This window comes from Salmo trutta, chromosome 35, assembly GCF_901001165.1.
Source record: "Salmo trutta chromosome 35, fSalTru1.1, whole genome shotgun sequence".
NCBI lineage: Eukaryota > Metazoa > Chordata > Actinopteri > Salmoniformes > Salmonidae > Salmo > Salmo trutta.
The window spans coordinates 13,319,229-13,336,319 of NC_042991.1; the positions used below are offsets into that span (position 1 = coordinate 13,319,229).

At 41.0% G+C, this 17,091-nt stretch overlaps 1 protein-coding gene across 6 annotated transcripts in view; it reads left to right on the forward strand.

The window, feature by feature from the left end:
• The first annotated feature begins 432 nt into the window (after window positions 1-432).
• The window catches only part of ppp4r4 (protein phosphatase 4, regulatory subunit 4), a 140,626-nt gene continuing 123,967 nt past the window's right edge, over window positions 433-17,091 (forward strand). For 2 of the 6 annotated variants that reach the window (XM_029733382.1, XM_029733383.1), the window contains exons 1-3: window positions 1,128-1,146; window positions 2,151-2,326; window positions 4,272-4,345. In XM_029733382.1, the coding sequence (XP_029589242.1) occupies window positions 2,222-2,326; window positions 4,272-4,345 (179 nt within the window). In that variant the 5' untranslated portion in view covers window positions 1,128-1,146; window positions 2,151-2,221. Of the gene's footprint in view, window positions 498-1,071; window positions 1,225-2,150; window positions 2,327-3,246; window positions 3,641-4,271; window positions 4,369-17,091 lie in introns of those variants that run through there. The other 4 variants (XM_029733387.1, XM_029733385.1, XM_029733386.1 and 1 more) reach the window with 4 other exon arrangements.

Consider the following 17,091-nt stretch of genomic DNA (forward strand, 5'->3'; position numbering starts at 1 on the left):
TGAAACAATTAATTCAGCCCTGTTTAGTGTCTTTTTAAAAAACAGCTGATATGGCTGACTTGCTTAAACAAATGTGGTTTCTACTGACAATTGACAATTGACAATTTCTACTGACAATTGAGATATACAAACTATGGCATAAGGGAACGATGAGCGGATAAGAGGCATTCCGTAATTTAGATTAAGACATTAATGAGCAAACTACAGTAAGACGGACGTAGTCAATATAACTACGTGTTCAGCACTTTTGAAATGTACCGCCACAGAATGCAGAACACGGGGGGCTGCTGTTATTGGGACCTGCCCCACCTGCCCTGAATGACGGGTCGCCACTGCTCATTAAGCCCTTCCCCCACAAAACACATTGTGGGTGCTCCTCGTTATTTCTCAAAGTGTGTATGAAACCAAGGGAGAGAAATTCATCGCTGTATTTGCGTTTCATGACGATTGAGCTCAGTCGGAACTTGTGGCTATCTTGAGTCCATTTGATGACAGTGGTGAGTGATGGCGAGTGGGAATGATAAATCAGTGGCTGACAGCGCATCATCTGCTGCTGAACGACAGCGCTGCAGCGTGTGGGTCGCGGAGGGATCTTCAAGAAAACTGGAAAAAAAAGAAAAAAAAAGATCTGGTATACCGCGAGGCACACGGGCATCTCCCACTTACGCAGCTGCCAAACTTAGCAGAGACCGCTGCTAAACATAGAGCGCACTGAACAGTGAGTGAGTGCAGTTGCACTTGGCCAAATCAATTCCAGTAATCCATAAAATAATTATACATGTACTCTGACACGTTGCGATCCACCATTGACAGGTCCGCGACCCATTACTTTAAGAAAGGCTGATCTAGACCCAAAACGTAAAAGCAGGTAACTGCATTTTCACATTGACGTATAGATGACGCTAAAGGCCGACCAGAGGATTTGTTGAAATTACATTATATCTGGGTTTTTTCAGCGCGAAAAAGTATACAAGTGTGGCCATTTTCACGCTTCTATACCATATCGAACTATTTTCAATCTTATCTAGCTAGTACTGGACTAGAATTTGATGCGAGGTGCATTACGTTCTTTCAGCCTGGCACTGTAGCATGTCGTCGCCATGGAAACCTCTTTAGTCGCTGCAGTGCGTTTCCGTGGTGTAAACAGTATGTGCGTGTGCGTGGATTATGTTGAAAATTACAGGGCCGAGAGAGATATTTTCAAGGTGTCTGGCAAATGAACACGTAAACTATAACATTGTTTTTTGTTAGCTTGGAGTAGAGATATATTTTTCTGTTGTTGATAGTAATGTTTTTAGCACAGCAAAAAGGGCATAATCTGCTACTCACTTCACTTCAGTTAAACTCCAACCTGGCTAGCTAGCTACAGTATTAACGTTTTAGCTAGCTAACGTTACATTTGTAGGCTAACTTGAATCTTGATAGGTAGCAACTGCGGGTAGATGGATTTCAAAGCTTTGCTTTGGTAGTTATGTTGTTGTAAGATTGCTAGCTAACGTTAGCTATTTTGGCAAACTATTTTTCGGTTTACATGTAGAGTTTTGCTTTGGCTAAGTCTGTCTCATCTGTTTATTAGTCAGCAGCAATGAATCACTTTCATCCATCGAAAATTACTTCATCATTCTGTCACTTGGAACAGGTCGAAACTACTCTAATATAGGAAGTGAACTTGGGAACATTTACTTCTACTATGAAGTACTGTAGCTAGCTAGTCGTTTCAAGATAATAAACGACGTATCTAAGTGCACTAGGGAACGTTAGCAAGCACGTAGGTCGTGTTATTCTAAAAAGCTAGCTAGGTAGCCAAACCAAACCAGTTGACGATGAGAGCTTTTCGTGGGAATTGAGTGCATCACTGTTTGCGATAGCAGGTGACAAGGTGGGATATTAGGTGACATCTCACCTTGTGAGATTTAAGCATAGCTACAGCATTTTTTTCATTATTTAAACATAGATAGAAAGCTGTCAAATCAGAGGGAGATGATCATGCTTTTCGGATGTGCTTGGAACTAACGTTACTCAGCATCATCATCTATCACCACTGCTACCCATCAAGTTCCAAGGCAGTAACGTTAGCTAACATCAAATAAGCTTTCTCGTGGGTGGATCAGCTTTCCCCAAATCAAAGAATTCATCTTACACATTCACAGTTTGGAGCCATGACCATGACAAGGCTTTAACACTTGCGACAGCTGTTCCAAAAAGGAGACTAAAAACACAGATGTTCGTCAGCAAAATGACTTTGAACCAGTCCAGCCTGTTTGGTCAGGTAGACGATCTGCAAGACTTAACATTCATCGAAAGACCTATACGCAGGAGTCTAAAGGTATTTGACAAGAAAGTGCATAACTAACGTTATGTTTGAAATATTGTTCTTCTACTATTTGTTCACTATATTCCGCGTGATGTTTTGTATGCCTTTTTCTCAGAAAATTGTCTTTGTAGAAATGCATTTGAAATGATTTCATACATCACTAAAAACAGGATTATAGGCTATGATTAGATATTCTGATATCAAAGCCTAGGTTTGTTAATGTTACGAATAGCCTATATGTATATGAAAATGTATATGTAGCTATGTCACCTTCATCTGTCATTTTTATTTTCCTTTTCTTTTTAGTTATGGTTCTGCTTTATTACAGCAAAACATAGGCACCTGCCTACACTTAGCCATTGTCATGACTTAGCCTATATCAAAACTTTTAGTTCCTCGTACAAATAGTCAGTGGAACATGCTATCGCACTGTAGCCTGGCGACACGGCAGCGACAGTTATCATTTCAGCATCAGTGTAGGCTACCCCTGTTAAATCGCTACTTGCACGAACCAAAGCCGCGTTCAAAACAACTGGGAACTCGGAAATCGCCGACTTCCGACGTCAATGCGTTCAAGACAATTGGGAACTCGGGGGAAAAAAGCTCCGACTGGGAAAATCGTTTTGAACGGTCATCCGACTTGGAATTTCAAGTCAGGAACTCTGGCCTCTTTCTAGAGGTCCGACTTTTCGACCTGAAGATCACTGACTTTATGATTTGACCTAGTTTTTTTCACAAGGTCCCAGTTGTCTTGAATGGTGCTTTCCGAATTCCCAGTTGCTTTGAATGCAGCAGAAATCACTACAAGAACTGACTATGTAATGGGGTTGCCCACACGCTTTCTCCTGTGACGCAGCTTCTGTCAGCTGTTTGCATCACTGGCTCAGTTTCTCCCCCTCACTTGCCCGCTCCTCCACTGCGGACAGTATCTGCAGAACAGTCGAGGATTTCCTCTCCATCAAAAATAGTCACCCTCCTCTATGCTGTAGTTCAGGGGTTGGCAAGAGGCAGCCCACAAGCGTTTTTTTTATTCTCCCTGCTGTAGTTTGTGGATCCTCTTGGTGCAAATGTGATATTAAACCATGGACAACCTTAGGGAATGCATAAAGGGTTAGAGTCCCATCTTTCTCCTCTTCCTCTCTTTAAATACATGTTAGGCTGACAGTGGGGTAGTGAGGAAAGGGTTAGGCTACTTTAACTATCTTATTCTGTATGCATGGCTGCTGCTTCCGAGGTGGGCGTGTATTTTCTGTGCTCCGCTTTCTTTTTTTCTGTGTCGAGGAGGATCCAGAGTGAGGCGGCTCAGATAATGAGAGAAGCTTCAACGTAAGAGACTACGCACACACACACCCACACTCCCCCTGGTCCCCCACGCACACTCTCCCACGCAAGCAAACAGGGACAGAGAGAAATAACTGCAGTCAGTCTGTCGTGCCTCACTGCAACCCCCTTACTTATGACTCGCTGAGTCAATTTAGAACGTGATCAGAATCCTGTCCAGCCCTCACCACATCAACCCAGAATTTGCCCTCCTCCTCCCCCTCCTCCCCCACTCAAGTCTGGGTAAACAGGTCATTACTAGTGCAATAGGATGCCCAGTCACAGTGGTAGAGCCAGTGAAGCGACAGACGGGGCCAGAATGGAGTTAACCTTCCCTCCCACACACACACACACACACATTCACATAATGGAGTCCCACTGCACACAATGGTTGAATCAACATTGTTTCCACGTCATTTCAATGAAATTACATTGAACCAATGTGGAATAAAGGTTGAATTGACGTTCGTGCCTAATGGGCGAGCATCCTCATAAGTTACTTAGTTATCGATTTGATCGGCAGCACAGTGGATTTGTAGATGGCGATGTGTCCTTTATAAAGTTGTCCAATGTCTGTTTTTATTTGGCTTGAACTGATTAATCTCTCATTATCTTCTGTCTACTGTTCTACTTTCAGACTGCTGAAGAGATAGAGAAGCTGACCGTGGACGAGGATTTGAATGACATTGAGCGGGCGGTCTACCTCCTGAGGTAAAGGGGAATGAAGGGCTATTGTAAGAGACCACAGTCATTTTTAATCACAAACAATCTCTAGACCCATATGAAAACGTTTTGAAGTGATTGAATAGGTGTAGCCTAAGTAATGCGGTCAGAGGGCAAGGTGGAGCTATTATCTGATGTCTCCAATAAACATTATCTCAGGGGCTTTGTTCAATTTAGCTTCCGACTAACCGACCCTCATTAACCGGTCAACAAATGGTTAAATGTTTTCCAAGCAGTAAAATGACAATACCAACAGAAAATACTCTGTAGGTGTACAAAGAACGGACATTTTTCATTAAGAGATTCATCAAAACAAGCATCTATAGCAAGCCTATTGCCTTATCTATAGCCTATAATTGAACATGCAACTGCTGTAATGAAGCAGCTAATAAAAAGTAATTTTCAAACATTTGCCAAAATGCAATTTGCGTGAAAACACAGTTCTAAACAGTAGGGTTGGTGGGTAGCCAGATTTTCATATCGTCAATCCGTCCTTGTCTCATCCCAGGATTTACAGTATTACTGGCTTGGTACACAAGGGGGAGCCCATTGGACTTCTATTACCAGAATGCTAACAAAATTAGCACAAGTAATAGTGAATTTCCATGGACAGGGCAAGAACACAGGATAAAACAAATGCAAGGAAATCAAAAGATAGCTGTGGCAGCTGTACAGATAACTCATCCAAAGTGCTTTGACTTTTCAAACGCGGCAGAAAGCTAACACATTAGGATGCCCCTTCACTTTATTAATTCAGCCACTTACTTAGATAACTAGCAAGTTTAACTTAGGGGTCGTGTTAACGCAGAATTCTTTGTTTTTGACGCAGGGAAAAATATAAAACGCCTAAGAAATATTTTGCTGCTTTTTGTTAACACAGATCTAAAATGCTTCTTATTGTAATTTCTACTCGGCATCAGACACATTTTGTGCTTCAGTTGCACTTCTCCACTCAGATGAGAATTTACGAATGGGCATTCTATCAACACCACTCTGACTTTTCTCCTGTACTTTTCTCGGTGTAGCCAGTCTACTTTTCTCCGGTAAGATGCAAAATTAACTTTAATCGAAACATTAGGAAATGTAGATATCTACATTCTTTCTATGATTAACATTAGAAATATGATAGCCATGCATCGTTTTTGCAAAAAATACCTTTCTTTTTCTTTGTAAGATAATTTACTTGTGTGGCTGCCAGCCAAATAGCGTTGCACTTCTGTTGTCATCTGATGAAAATTAAGCTATTTTTTGCCAAATGTGTTGCACTAATGTATAGTTGCATGTCCCTGGTCACTCTATTGAAGCAAAAAAACACTGTTCACTTTCAATATAAAGTGTGACCCCTGTCAATACACAGCTGGACTCACCTTCTCCCACTCTCCCGTTGTGCTATTTACAAACAAACACTTGACTGGCTTAACTGTTCTGGGGAACTATGGTTAGCTTCATAATGTAAAATAATGTGACAGGTGAAATGAAGAACACGATCAGCTTTATCTCCCAACATATCCCACAAGTCGACTGCAGGTATGTACTGTAAAAGTAGCCACAAATATGAACATTTATTGAAGAAATTCAAATAAATTGTTTCAATGGTATTGAAATACGATCCTGTGGCTATTTCCAAATACCACAGTATACGGTATTTAGGGTACACCGCCCAAGCCTACTAAACAGCACACCTTAAGCATGCATTTCCTTAAGTGAATGAGATGAAAATCTCTGTTAGACTCTTAGAAAGAGGGGGATTCTAAAAGCAACAACTATGATGGGTTGCTAATATGACTAGGATTGTGCCTTTGGCTTCTGGACAATGAAAGAAAGTTAATATGAAAACCAATAGAACAGGAGAGAAATGCTGGTTAATGGCAAGAGGAAGTCTCTATAAAAGAATTGCCTCCACGTTTCTATGGTTGGATTTTGGCTAGGCTACTTTGAAGCAAGGTTAGACATTCATCATTATGTGAAGTAAAGTAAAACGTGCAGGTTTCAAACAATTATACTGCCTCAAGCTCACATTGCAAAGTGGTGGGTGACTCGCTGATAGCATGCCTACCGTTGACTATATAGCCTATGCGCTCAAATGGCGAATGGGAGTAGCACTTTAATTACGAGTTGAGATTGAGAAATACAAATACTAGCTCTTTTTAATCGTGGCCATCAAAACAGTTTTTAACACGCCATTGCATTTGGAATTGTTATGTTTTGCTCAATGACTGGGCATATAAAAGCACGTTTCACTCTAGTACCAGCTTTTTGAGGAGCCGCTCTCACGCTGTCTGACAAGTGATCGGCCATTCCACTCCTCAAACTAGGCTCTGTATGCTGTGCATATGTGATAAGATACATGACGACTAACAAAAATACACACATGCCAACTTACTTCCTCTAAATTATGCAAATTATTCTACAGATCAATAGCAGGACAGGTCAAATGTATTTTTGGCAACTACAGTGAGGGGAAAAAAGTATTTGATCCCCTGCTGATTTTGTACGTTTGCCCACTGACAAAGAAATGATCAGTCTATACTTTTAATGGTAGGTTTATTTGAACAGAGAGAGACAGAATAACAACAAAAAAATCCAGAAAAACGCATGTCAAAAATGTTATAAATTGATTTGCATTTTAATGAGGGAAATAAGTATTTGACCCTCTCTCAATCAGAAAGATTTCTGGCTCCCAGGTGTCTTTCATACAGGTAACGAGCTGAGATTAGGAGCACACTCTTAAAGGGAGTGCTCCTAATCTCAGTTTGTTACCTGTATAAAAAACACCTGTCCACAGAAGCAATCAATCAATCAGATTCCAAACTTTCCACCATGGCCAAGACCAAAGAGCTCTCCAAGGATATCAGGGACAAGATTGTAGACCTACACAAGGCTGGATATGGGCTACAAGACCATCGCCAAGCAGCTTGGTGAGAAGGTGACAACAGTTGGTGCGATTATTCGCAAATGGAAGAATCACAAAATAACTGTCGATCTCCCTCGGCCTGGGGCTCCATGCAAGATCTCACCTCGTGGAGTTGCAAATGATCATGAGAACGGTGAGGAATCAGCCCAGAACTATACGGGAGGATCTTGTCAATGATCTCAAGGCAGCTGGGACCATAGTCACCAAGAAAACAATTGGTAACACACTACGCCGTGAAGGACTGAAATCCTGCAGCGCCCGCAAGGTACCCCTGCTCAAGAAAGCACATATACATGCCCGTCTGAAGTTTGCCAATGAACATCTGAATGATTCAGAGGACAACTGGGTGAAAGTGTTGTGGTCAGATGAGACCAAAATGGAGCTCTTTGGCATCAACTGAACTCGCCGTGTTTGGAGGAGGAGGAATGCTGCCTATGACCCCATGAACACCATCCCCACCGTCAAACATGGAGGTGGAAACATTATGCTTTGGGTTTTTTTTTCTGCTAAGGGGACAGGACAACTTCACTGCATCAAAGGGACGATGGACGGGGCCATGTACCGTGAAATCTTGGGTGAGAACCTCCTTCCCTCAGCCAGGGCATTGAAAATGGGTCGTGGATGGGTATTCCAGCATGACAATGACCCAAAACACACGGCCAAGGCAGCAAAGGAGTGGCTCAAGAAGAAGCACATTAAGGTCCTGGAGTGGCCTAGCCAGTCTCCAGACCTTAATCCCATAGAAAATCTGTGGAGGGAGCTGAAGGTTTGAGTTGCCAAACGTCAGCCTCGAAACCTTAATGACTTGGAGAAGATCTGCAAAGAGGAGTGGGACAAAATCCCTCCTGAGATGTGTGCAAACCTGGTGGCCAACTACAAGAAACGTCTGACCTCTGTGATTGCCAACAAGGGTTTTGCCACCAAGTACTAAGTCATGTTTTGAAGAGGGGTCAAATACTTATTTCCCTCATTAAAATGCAAATCAATTTATAACACTTTTGACATGCATTTTTCTGGATTATTTTGTTGTTATTCTGTCTCTCACTGTTCAAATAAACCTACCATTAAAATTATAGACCGATCATTTCTTTGTCAGTGGGCAAACGTACAAAATCAGCAGGGGATCAAATACTTTTTTCCCTCACTGTAACCAATTAATGGTTAACCGTTAACATCCTTACCATGACCCCATTTTTATATACTTTTTTAGAGTTCCTCCCGCGACCCCATTTTCTAATCAGGTCTCAACACCTACAGTTGAAGTCAGAAGTTTACGTACACCTTAGCCAAATACATTTAAACTCAGTTTTTCACAATTCCTGACATTTAATCCTAGTAAAAATTCCCTGACTTAGGTCAGTTAGGATCACCACTTTATTTTAAGAATGTGAAACGTCAGAATAATTGTAGAGAGAATGATTTATTTCAGCTTTTATTTCTTTCATCACATTGCCAGTGGGTCAGAAGTTTACGTACACTCAATTAGTATTTGGTAGCATGGCCTTTAAATTGTTTAACTTGGGTCAAATGTTTCAGGTAGCCTTCCACAAGCTTCCCACAATAACTTGGGTGAATCTTGGCCCATTCCTCCTGACAGAGCTGGAGTAACTGAGTCAGGTTTGTAGGCCTCCATGCTCGCACATGCTTTTTCAGTTCTGCCCACAAATTCTCTATGGGATTGAGGTCAGGGCTTTGTGATGGCCATTCGAATACCTTGATTTTGTTGTCCTTAAGCCATTTTGCAGCAACTTTGGAAGTATACTTGAGGTCATTGTCCATTTGGAAGACCCATTTGCGACCAAGCTTTAACTTTCTGATTGATGTCTTGAGATGTTGCTTCAATATATCCACATAATTTTTCATCCTCATGATGCCATCTATTTTGTGAAGTGCACCAGTCCCTCCTGCAGCAAAGCACCCCCACAACATGATGTTGCCTTCCCCGTGCTTCATGGTTGGGATGGTGTTCTTCGGCTTGCAAGCCTCCGCTTTTTCCTCCAAACATATCGCCAAACAGTTCTATTTTTGTTTCATCAGACCAGAGGACATTTCTCCAAAAAGGTGGATCTTTGTCCCCATGTGCAGCTGCAAACCGTAGTCTGGCTTTTTTATGGCGGTTTTGGAGCAGTGGCTTTTTCCTTGCTGAGCGGCCTTTCAGGTTATGTTGATATAGGACTCGCTTTACTGTGGATATAGATACTGTTGTACCTGTTTCCTCCAGCATCTTCACAAGGTCCTTTGCTGTTGTTCTGGGATTGATTTGCACTTTTCGCACCAAAGTACGTTCATCTCTAGGAGACAGAACACGTCTACTTCCTGAGCGGTATAACGGCTGCGTGGTCCCATGGTGTTTATACTTGCATACTATTGTTTGTACAGATGAACGTGGTACCTTCAGACGTTTGGAAATTGCTTCCAAAGATGAACCAGACTTGTGGAGGTCTCAATTTTTTTTTCTGAGGTTGATTTCCCCATGATGTCAAGCAAAGAGGCACTGAGTTTGAAGGTAGGCCTTGAAATACATCCACAGGTACACCTCCAATTGACTCAAATGATGTCAAATAGCCTATCAGAAGCTTCTAAAGCCATGACATCATTTTCTGGAATTTTCCAAGCTGTTTAAAAGCACAGTCAACTTAGTATATGTAATCTTCTGACCCACTAGAATTGTGACACAGTGAATTATAAGTGGAACAATCTGTCTGTAAACAATTGTTGGGAAAATGACTTGTGTCATGCACGAAGTAGATGTCCTAACCAACTTGCCAAAGCTATAGTTTGTTAACAATACATTTTTGGAGTGGTTGAAAAACAAGTTTTAATGGCTCCAACCTAAGTGTATGTAAACGTCCAACTTCAACTGTAATTTGGAAAACGCTGCTGTAGCTAATGAACATCGGAATATCCCTGTCTGGACATCTAGGCTTCAAGTTGCCAAATGAAAATGCCTGACTGGACATCTTAGCTATAACTTAGTTGCCAAATTAGTCACATGGAGAAGTCTTGCTGTGTTTGGAAAATGTGGGAATTTACAAACCATTGAACATTGACTGTTATTACATATTGATTGTGTGTAGAGGGTCCATCTCTGCCACTGCAGACCCAACATTCGAATCTGCATTCTCCTAACAACACACTTGAGTCAAGCGTGGAAACTTCTGGAGCAAGAAGCTAGCTTGTCACTTCTTGAGTTCCCAGGGAATGTGTGGAGATCACTGTGCAATGCTAACTTAGCCTTCTGCTAGGCCTGCATGTGTCCCATTCCAGTGACCTTGATTTATTTGGAGTTCTGAGTAAGATATTGGATTTATAGGGGATCAAGCCGCAAAGCTGCGAGAAATCCTATTGTATTTGTTGCCATTGGTTGTTATTATTATTGTTCTTCCGTAAGGGGAAATTCAATGGTAAGGTCAATCTGAGCATGAAAAAACTAAATAGCTAATTTCCTAATTAAACTACTTTCATATTTAATTGAATGTGTGTGTTTTGATGTACAGACTATAGTTGGCCTTTATGTTTTCCAAATGTTGTGTTATTGTTAATACAAGGTTGGATACAAACTCTCAAAATAAGGCTTTTCAGTCAACCAGATTTCATAGCTTTTGGCAATGGCACACAGAACTTGTTTTGGTACTCACATCTGTCCTCCTGTGTTTCTGACGAAGTCAGAAGGTTAATGAAACAATATCAAACACATTTTAGTCCATTGAGTGCCAGTATAGAATTTTACAATCTAGTAAAGATATAACACTGATTTGGACAGGCTGTGTCACATCCGTAACATTTTTGAAAAAAGTTATTGTAGACGCATTTCGAGTGAGAATGTATTCAAATTTTCTATGCAAAGCTAACTTTCATCAAGGGCTTAGGGGATGTGTAATTGGTTGCCTTTCTATCTTTGTCAGTACTCGGTTCTAAGCGTAACGGATGTGACTGTTACATACGCTTCATAAAATGATTATGGACTCACTAGTCAGCATCACTGCATAACGCGATCATGATAAAATGTTCATGCACTCCCTACTGCTTCCGAAGTGTTTTTATGTTAGTAAGGTAGCTGGCTGGCTATCTGTGAGTGATCCATTACGGGTGTACACACGTTCTCTTATGAACTGCAATGATGCGTTCTGCTAACCGGAGCATTGCATGTGATATCATCACATGGCATAATAAAGGTCTTAAATTCATAAACATAATTAAGGTCTTAAACGTTCACCTGTCATGCTGAGTTTGTTTACTTCCTGAGTAAGCACGGGTATGCCCCAGTGACAATATTGTTCAGTGTCTGTGTGGCACTTGAGAACTGCAGCTGTCAAGCCTGAGGTGATTTACGATCTGACAAGAAATTGACAAAAGTGCGAACCCTGTGCCATTGGTAGGTTATAAAACTTTTTTTTACCCTTTCACATAATGACAATGAAAAATAGTTTAACCCTTCATAGGAAAGACATCAACATAATGAAATATGTCAAGATATAGTAGTGTCACGGTTGTCGTCGGTGAAGGAGGACCAAAACGCAGCAGGCATGCGGTTGTTCATTTTGAACATTTATTAAATCAAAACGAACATTCCAAAACAACAAAACGAAACCACGAACAACAAAACAGTCTGGCTAGGCACAAGGCTAAGCACAGAACAATCTCCCACGAATCACAAACACACCACAATATATGGGACTCTCAATCAAAGGCAAAGAGAAAACACCTGCCTTCAATTGAGAGTCCCAACCCCAATTAATCAACCATAGAAATACACTCACTAGACTCCACATAGACATACATAAACCTAGACCATAAACCAAAACCCCAGAAATACTAAATCAAACACCCTTTTAACAAACACACACCACCCTGAACCACATAAAACAAATACCCTCTGCCACGTCCTGACCAAACTACAATACTAATTAACCCTTATACTGGCCAGGACGTGACAAGTAGAGATGAATGAGGAATATGTGCAGCTAGCTCAAATAAACATGGAATGGAGGTATCAATCGCAGAGTCTAGGGTTAGGAGTATATCACAGAAACATGTGTTTGATGTATTTAATACCGTTCCACTTATTCCGCTCCTGTGGAGTATATACTGTACAGTGTTTTCGGAAAGTATTCAGACCTCTTCCCCTTTTCCACATTTTGTTACGTTACAACCTTATTCTAAAATAGATTAAAACAAGAATACATCCTCATCAATCTACACACAATACTCCATAATGACAAAGCAAAAACAGGTTTTTAGAAATGTTTGCAAATGTATGAAAAAAAATGTAAACGGATGCCTTATTTACATAAGTATTCAAAACCTTTTGTTATGAGACTCGATATTAAGCTCAGGTGCATCCTGTTTCCATTGATCATCCTTGATATGTTGATTGGAGTCCACCAGTGGTAAATTCAATTGATTGGACATGATTTGGAAAGGCACATGCTTGTATATATTTGTGACTCGTTTCAGGAAACTAGGTGTATGTCGCATGTTTTTTGGCAGAAATGCCTTCTGGAACATTCCACTAACGGTTCCCAAACGTAGCTGCTGCTCATTCCGTCTGCTCGAAAATGGATAAATGGTTAAAAGTAAGGCCCACGTAACAGCTCTACTGGTAGTACTGCTACTACCAGCAGTACTACACCTGCACCTGTCGATGACACAGGTTGTTCTGCTTCCACGAGCACATCCACTGCTAGCGTCAGTAATTCTACATTTGTTGTTAGCCTAGCCTACATGGACACTGACAGTTGTGAATCTGATGCAGCCGAAGAGCTACTGCCCCCTTACCCGGGAAAGCACCGAACAACAGACAGGGACGTTGGACCATTGAAGAGGCGCAAATATGATGAGAACTACATTGATTTGGGGTTCACTTATATTTGGAGTAGTGACTTTCCTCAGCCACAGTGTGTTATATGTGCAAAAGTACTATCTCACAACTTCACTCTTGCGCAGACATTTAAAAAAACGAAACATGACAATTTAGAAAAATAAGCCACTGGAGTTTTTTGAGTGAGAATAAAGACGACTTTCGAGTAGTAAGACATGTATAAAAGCAACAGATACCATTAATGAGAAGGGGCTAGAAGCGTCTTATATGGTGAGCTACCGAGTGGCGAGGAAAGGCAAGCCCCATACCATTGTAGAGGACTTAATTCTTCCTGCTGCCGCGGATATGGCAGGGACAATGCTGGGGGAAAAGGCAAAAAAAAACTATACAGACAATGACTTCATCAAACAACACTGTTTCACAACTCATCAGTGACATGGCAGGAGATGTTTTGAAGCAATTATTGCTTCTCATACAAGCCAGGGAATCATATGCATTACAGCTGGATGAGTCAACAGACGTGTCGGGCCTGGCACAGCTCCCGGTATATATCCGTTATGTTTATGGGGGGCCAATTAAGGAAGACTCCTCTTCTGCAAAACACTGGAAACCAGGACAACATGAGAGAATATTTTTAAAGTACTGTACAGCTTGTGACATCAAATGGACTTTGGTGGTCAAGATGTGTTGGTATCTGTACTGATGGCGCAAAGCCATGACAGGGAGACATAGTGGAGTGGTAACGCGCGTGCAAGCAGTTGCTCCCGATGGCACTTGGGTACATTGCAGCATCCACCGAGAGGCTCTTGCTGCCAAGGGAATGCCTGACAGCTTGAAAGATGTTTTGGACACAACAGTGAAAATGGTTAACTTTGTTAAAGCAAGGCCCATGAACTCTTGTGTATTTTCTGCACTATCTAATGATATGGGCAGTGACCATGTAACACTTTTACAACATACAGAAGTGCGCTGGTTATCAAGGGACAAAGTATTGAATTGAGTATTTTTTTAATTGAGAGACAAGCTTAAAGTTTTCTTTACTGACCATCATTTTCACTTGTCTGACCGCTTGCATGATGACGAGTTTCTCACACGACTGGCCTATCTGGGTGATGTTTTTTCTCGCCTGAATGATCTGAATCTAGGATTACAGGGACTCTGCAACTATATTCAATGTGCGGGACAAAATTGAGGCTATGATTAAGAAGTTGGAGCTATTTTCTGTCTGCATTAGCAAGGACAAGACACAGGTCTTTCCATCATTATATGAGTTTTTTGTATGCAAATGAACTCAAGCTTACAGACAATGTCAAATGTGATATAGCGAAGCACCTGAGTGAGCTGGGTGCGCAATTACATTTACATTACATTTACATTTTAGTCATTTAGCAGACGCTCTTATCCAGAGCGACTTACAGTAGTGAATGCAGACATTACGCAGGTGCTTTCCCGAAACGGACGACACAAACAACTGGATTCGTGATCCCTTTCATGCCCTGCCTCCAGTCCACTTACCAATATCTGAACAAGAGAGCCTCATCGAAATTGCAACAAGCGGTTCTGTGAAAATGGAATTTAATCAGATTTCTGGATAGGGCTGCTCTCAGAGTTTCTTGCCTTGGCAAATCGTGCTGTTAAGACACTGATGCCCTTTGCAACCACGTACACACCATTCAAAAGTTTGGGGTCACTTAGAAATGTCCTTGTTTTTTGTCAATTTTTGTCCATATTTTATCCATTAAAATAACATCAAATTGATCAGAAATACAGTGTAGACATTGTTAATGTCGTAAATGACTATTCTAGCTGGAAACGGCTGAATTTTATGGAATATCTACATAGGCGTACAGAGGCCCATTATCAGCAACCATCACTCCTGTGTTCCAATGGCACGTTGTTAGCTAATCCAAGTTTAGCATTTAAAAGGCTAATTGATCATTACGAAACCCTTTTGCAATTATGTTAGCACAGCTGAAAACGTTTGTTCTGATTAAAGAAGCAATAAAACTGGCCTTTAGACTAGTTGAGTATCTGGAGCATCAGCATTTGTGGGGTAGTTTACAGGCTCAAAATGGCCAGAAACAAAGACCTTTCTTCGGAAACTAGTCAGTCTATTCTTGTTCTGAGAAATGAAGGCTATTCCATGCGAGAAATTGCCAAGAAACTGAAGATCTCGTACAACGCTGTGTACTACTCCCTTCACAGAACAGCGCAAACTGGCTCTAACCAGAACAGAAAGAGGAGTGGGAGGCCCCGGTGCACAACTGAGCAAGAGGACAAGTACATTAGTGTCTAGTTTGAGAAACAGACTCCTCACTAGTCCTCATCTGGCAGCTTCATTAAATAGTACCCGCAAAACACCAGTCTCAACATCAACAGTGAAGAGGCGACTCCAGGATGCTGGCCTTCTAGGCAGCTGTAAATGTCTACATTTTCAGATGTTACAGTTTTCAAATGTTGTCAGAAAGTCATTTTCATTTCAAGTTAAAGCATACTGTTAGCTAGCTAGCAGATTGAATTTCCGAACACACCCATAGTATAAACCAGCCTTTAGTCTTGAAATCTTTGGTTGTTTAGTACATGGCCTCACATGTGACTTCTTAAAGAGATGGGTGGGGCTAAGGTTTAAGAGGGTGTGAACAATGCTGAATGGGTGTAGACAAAGAAGTGTTCCAAAACATTCAAGGGCCATTTTCTCAAAAGTGCAGTTAAAATTGATCAACTTTCAAAGCAGATTTACTTTCCATTGTTCGTCAACTGTAGTGTGTGATATACACATTTCTAGCTCTTTACTTTAATCCAATGTAAAAAACACAATTTCAAATTTTGCTGCATAAGACCGAATTGAGCCGGTCGGTCACATTTGTGCATTTTTGGTTGGTTAACACGGGACCCATGAGTGCATTAACTTTTTAATATAATGGTCACATCCATAACTGAGAATGTCACATCCATAACGGTCAATTTCTCTCTAAAGTGTATATGACATTTTTTATATTTTCATCATTGTTGTTTTTGTGTGTAGCCAAGCCTTCCGTTCAAAGTGTCTGTTAATATTTTACCCTAAGACTTTGAGATTCACAGACTTCTCCCGATGTGCCTGTTCTCCAAAAAATGCCTGTCCATTTCTGTCACATCCGTAACGCAAGTTTTGTTGTTCCTTTACTTCAAATTGGTATTGCTTAGAACATTGTAATTTTTCCCTATAAGGTTCTACAAAAATACACATTAACATTTTAATTTATGCTTGGTAAGTCAATTCTGTGAGACATTTTGTTTCTCATTTTGTGTTCAAATGTCACATCCATAACGCTGGAATTACCCAAAGGCTTTATTGACGTTAAAAAATTCCACTGAGGCTGATATTCTTAATCCTTTTTTGCTGCAGCTTTTGGGCCCCCAATTGCGGAATCAATGACACATTTTTTTTATCTGGCGATTATATCTGGTGCTATCCCCAGGGCCTGGAAGGCGGCTCATACTGTATAAAGGTGGTGACCCTTGTGACCTTAATAACTATCACCCTATTTAAAAACATTCTTGCCAAGCTGAAATATTACTTGATTCAATCTCAGCTAAGATCTTTATTATCTATGAAATGTATTATAAATGTACATCAGTCAGGGCTGAGACCAGGTCATAGCACAGTCTCTGCTGCATCCCTGGTCATAAATGATGTGGTTAATTATATGGATAAAAGGAAACATTGTGCTGCCTTCTTCTTTGACCTGTCGAAGGCCTTCGATACTGTTGATCACTTTCTGCTGATTCAGAGGCTTTCGTCAATTGACCTAGACCAGGCTGCATATAACTTGGCTGTGTGTAACAAATAGAACTCAGTGTATCTACTGATGATGTTAAATCAGGTTCTTGACATAACAAAAAGTTGTCCCATAGGGGTCGATTCTTGGTCCAGTACTATTCACTAATTGCATTAACAATTTTGGTTTGTCTGTAAAAAATTAAAAAAATGTTACCTGTGCTTGTTTGCCGACGATA